Source organism: Branchiostoma floridae, chromosome 10 (assembly GCF_000003815.2).
Source record: "Branchiostoma floridae strain S238N-H82 chromosome 10, Bfl_VNyyK, whole genome shotgun sequence".
Taxonomy (NCBI): domain Eukaryota; kingdom Metazoa; phylum Chordata; class Leptocardii; order Amphioxiformes; family Branchiostomatidae; genus Branchiostoma; species Branchiostoma floridae.
The window spans coordinates 21121744-21126533 of record NC_049988.1 but is presented as its reverse complement, the minus strand read 5'-3'; the positions used below and the strand labels follow the sequence as shown (position 1 = coordinate 21126533).

The window sequence follows — 4790 nt, the reverse complement described above, 5'->3', positions numbered from 1 at the left end:
CGCTGGAAAAATCGTAGAAATGGACCTAATAGAGGATTAAGCCGGCCAGAGGAATATAGCTGGGTAGGGAACAGCACGCAATCCACGGAGTCAGAGCTATATTCCTCAGGCCGGCTTACTCCTCTATTTGTTCCATTTCTACGATTTTTCCAGCGATTCAGAGTCTGGTAGAGACTATGTAAGATCCACGATGTCCAGATACTGACCGCTGACTCTGTTCCTCCCCAGAGCTGGCCAACGCCGGCAGGCCGCTGTTCCCGGGAAACGATGTGGACGACCAACTCAAGAGGATATTCAGATATCCTTTTATGGGCTTTACTTTTTGCCAATTTTTTTATAATCTACATGGTACTGGGCAATGCCCCTCATGGGACTCTGTGCCCAGGGGAATGAGGTTGCCTAGCAGGACTGGTTTTACTACAGTAACTGTAGAAGATGCATTTCCATGGTGTTTTGTATCCATGGTTACAGCAGGCTATGCAGATGGCAGGATTGTGTAATCAAAGATCAGATGCACCTTACAAACGAGTGAAAGTTGAAGACTTCTGTAGTGTTCTCCTTGTAGTAAGAAAAGTTCCTTAACTCCGCTGCACATTGCTGGGGACTCCCACAGAAGACACCTGGCCAGGCATGTCCAGACTGCCTGATTATAAGGTAGGACTTTCATTTTCTTTTAAGGGAGGGCTTTCACTTTCTTATAAGGTAGGACTTTTCCATCCAGTCATTACCTCAGTTTTCTCTTACCTTTGTTCTACCTATGGTAGCTGTCAGTTTCCTCATGATGAATAAATGCATTCCATTACGACATTGCCATATCATTTGAGTCTGCACAGCAAGTTCCAGTGAAAAGTCTTTTTGTCCTTTTTGGGAGAGGTAAGTAGGACTTAGATGTGACAGACAGGATATACGCAAAAACAATCAATTGTGTCTCTTGTTTTCCTGCAGCCATTTCCTATTTACCAAGTCACGACATCGTTAGCTGTGGTCGTCCCCAAGCTGTGCCCCAAGGGAAGGGACTTGTTACAGGTGAGATGGGGGGAGGTAAGGTTAGGACAGGGACTTGTTACAGGTGAGATGGGGGAAGGTAACGTTTGGGAAGGGACTTGTTACAGGTGAGATGATAATGGCGATGATGATGATGATGATGATGATGCAGGATATTTGGGTGTATTTTTATTATCTTCAGGAAAACTCTACTGAGTTCTGGGAAGCTCAGCCAGAAGTTGGGCAGATTTTGAAGAATAAAAGATGTTTTAGTTACTGGTATTCTGCATCATGATGTAACATCATCAATTCAAGATAATGTTACTGTCTTCCCAAAAAGAATTATTTTTAATTTTTGTGGATTTAAAGTGTCTTTCTAGGTTTATAGTGTTACCTGTCAGTCTGTAATTGTGCTATAACAGAAATGACTGTCCCATAACCGTGCCGTTCATGTCCTGTTTTCCATCGGCTGCTAGTCTGTAATTGTGCTATAACAGAAATCACTGTCCCATAACCGTGCCGTTCTTGTCCTGTTTTGCAGCGGCTGCTAGTCTGTAACCCCGCCCATCGCCTCTCGGCTGACGAGGGGTTAAACCATCCGTACTTCAACGACCTCAGCTCAGCCGTTAGAACAGGGTAACCATGGAAACCACATCAATGCTGCGATGATCAAAGAACGTGTACTATCATGTTGCTATGGCAACACCAATCGGATTAGCTGTTTTCTTGAAATCACAAAAGTTATATTTTGTGGGTAGGAAAGAACTGAGATAAATAGACATTCCTGTTTTGCCTGTCAGTGTGATTGATTGACAGCTGTCAAGAAGTTGACCTGTCAGTGTGAGTGATTGACAGCTGTCGAGAAGTTGACCTGTCAGTGTGAGTGATTGACAGCTGTTGAGAAGTTGACCTGTCAGTGTGAGTGATTGACAGCTGTCGACACCCTGACCTGTAAGTGTGAGTGATTGACAGCTGTCAAGAAGTTGACCGGTCAGTGTGAGTGATTGACAGCTGTCGAGAACCTGACCCGTAGGTGTGAGTGAGTGACAGCTGTCAACACCCTGAACCTGGCATGTCAATGTCATTGATTGACAGCTGTCGAGAACCTGGCGTGTTTGGAACTTCTGTTTTGTAGAACTGAGTAATGATGAACGATTCGTGTTATTAATGGCTCTAGCTGTCTTCTGTCAGAATCCATTTCATAGTGCCCAGCTTTATTTTTTTCCCCACTCATTGTTTTGGAGTCTATGTTGTTACTTTTTTAATTCAATCCATTTTTTTAAGCTTACCAACAAACATTTTCATCAATTTGAGTAGAGTCCAGAATCTTTTAATGGATGGGTTAAAATCTTTATCCATTCCAACATGAAACTGTCCATCTCAGGACGGAGGGACGGGTCCTGGAGACAGTGAAGTGTTGGACACTTTAGATCTATAAAGTCACTCTCCTGACTTTAAGGAGCCGTGTTGAAAATCTCACGTTATTGGACAGAGCACACCTATCTGCCTGTGCAAACATGATTTACATTTGAGTGACATTTGCAAACAATCCCTAGCAGTTAGTGGTTCAACCAATTTTTTTAGTTAGCTGTACTTGTATGGAATTGTTTCTGCCAGTTCATTCTAGTGACGCTGAAGAAGAGTGATGGATGTCACTCGAAACATATGGAACTGGAAGTAAATCTCCATTTTTTTATCCAGTTGTAGAGATTGAATTGTATTTGAACATTGTTTACCTGGTTGTCTAACCTTCATGAACACACCTACCTTACTTACTTATTTTTACTCTCTTTGTTCCTGGTGAAACATATACATGTATATTACAGACTTGTATATTACAGTACGTTTGTTCTTATCATCATGTATATAGTTATGAAGATATGTCTGAGTTTATATATAGCTTACAGTGTCTAATTTTCCAGTGTGGTTGTGTTGCTGGGACATATTGAAGATTATTGTGATGACCTCAGCTAAACCACTACCAGCCACTGTCTGTAAGAATGAGAATGATTTATTCTTTAAAACATCGCATTGGGCTGAAATAACAAATCTGTGGAAAATAGAGGAAAGTTTAGTCTTGGACAGTTAGAGAAATGCCAGTTAGGATTAGAATTGAAGGTAATATTTCCTTTTCTTTATTTCTACTTTTATATTAGCTTCATGTTGACCGTTACATTTGATGCCATTTTTATAGGAACAAAGAAATCCATAACTTTCAATTCCTCACTCCTTTTCTCTCTCTGACCTGTTGTACTCATTCTTTTCTCTTTCTTTTCTTCCTTTCTCCTAGTGTAAACTACAAACCTGAACTGGTGCAATATCAGTAATGACGAAATGTTACATCCTGTGAACTGTTTAGATTAGTTCTGTTCCAGTCTGTAGGAGAAGAGACTGTAATAAAGAAGTTGGAGACTTGAGATGTAAACTTTGTCTCTTTTGTTAGTTAGTACTGTAGTTAGGCCACAGCAATTTTGCTTGTTGTTTCTCGGATTTTTTCAGAAAAAAATGGGTCAGATGGTAAAAAAAAGATTTAAAAAAACTTCTGCAAAAAGTCGGGACTAGGAAAGATCGAGGGACTTACTCGAATTCCATAACAGAAATAACAACATTTCAACATTTAGGGGTTCCCTGGTAGCAAAGTTGAAAGTTTGAAGACAAATGATAAATGTACCGTCCAAAATAGGCACGTACAGCTACTGGAATTTGAGCTACTAGTTAATTTGAGAAAGGAGAGGCAGTGAAATTTTGTCAACATGAGGTGTGGCCATCAATAGGAAAAGTTTTTTTTTTTCAAATCGGAAGAAAATATGGTCCGGAAATCCAAGAAACGACAAATTAGATTGGCATGGCCTTACTTTAGTATCCAGTATACTGATGATTTAGATGCTGTAAATTCATGTACTTTTGCGAAGGTTTTTTTTTCATGGAAGGAGAGAATAGATAATTTTCCCACATGCACAAAAATAAGAATCGTTAAAACTATAGTGACCACCTGTCCACATAGACCATTTTGTAAGTCCCCTGGGTGGCCCTCTTACGCAGGTTTGACTGTAGTTGCAGTTGTTTGTGCTTCTGGTTATTTTTTTTTAATTTAATCTGTAATTGGTGCCAAGGCCACACCAGAGTTTATTGAACCCCTTTGTGTTTCAAGCAGCTGTCTGGAGTTCATTGACTCCTACTGTAAATTCAGAAACTGTTCCGGTGGGTATAATTTTTGCGGTGGCCGCTTCACCGCGAACTTAAAACCACCGCGAACATTTTTCCATGGCGGTAAGACTACAGTGCATGGTGCTACCGTGAACTTAAAACCACCGGGAAAAGTTCTTTTCCCCGCTAAATCCCTGTGAACTTACATGCAGTATATAAAACCAGGTGTCCCCAAAACCTGGTTCAATAACCCCGGGTAGCATGTTGTTTATTTCACCTGTGTTAATAAAGGTAATGTCTAACATTAAGTAAGCAAAGAGCAGATGCCCCAAACCTGGGAGATGATGATAAATTAAAAGCACTCGGAGGGCCTAATGTGAAACCTGCACCACTTTAGTCATTAACATTAGCAATCTAAATGGAGAATAGATTGCAACAAGGGGATGGAGAACGGCTAGGATATAAGTGGGGATTATAGGGCCAAGGAAAATCATTGTTGGGTTTCGGGTTTTTGTTCACAAGCATATTGTCCTGTATTTCTAAGAAGAAGAAGCAAGAGTACAAAAAGAAATGGCCAGCAAAAGTGTACGGGGGGGGGGGGGGATCCAATGTCCGGTAACTGTTCTAAGTGAATGCGCATGGCTTTTGTCATCGTACGT

The 4790-nt window shown here is 40.9% G+C and overlaps 1 protein-coding gene across 1 annotated transcript in view; it reads left to right on the top strand.

Moving 5' to 3' along the window:
* The window catches only part of LOC118424258 (cyclin-dependent-like kinase 5), a 7442-nt gene extending 5693 nt beyond the window's left edge, over positions 1-1749 (top strand). The window contains exons 8-11 of the mRNA XM_035832802.1: positions 229-298; positions 594-654; positions 946-1026; positions 1526-1749. Of these exons, the coding sequence (XP_035688695.1) occupies positions 229-298; positions 594-654; positions 946-1026; positions 1526-1624 (311 nt within the window). The 3' untranslated portion in view covers positions 1625-1749. The remainder of the gene's footprint in view (positions 1-228; positions 299-593; positions 655-945; positions 1027-1525) is intronic.
* Positions 1750-4790: the final 3041 nt, after the last annotated feature.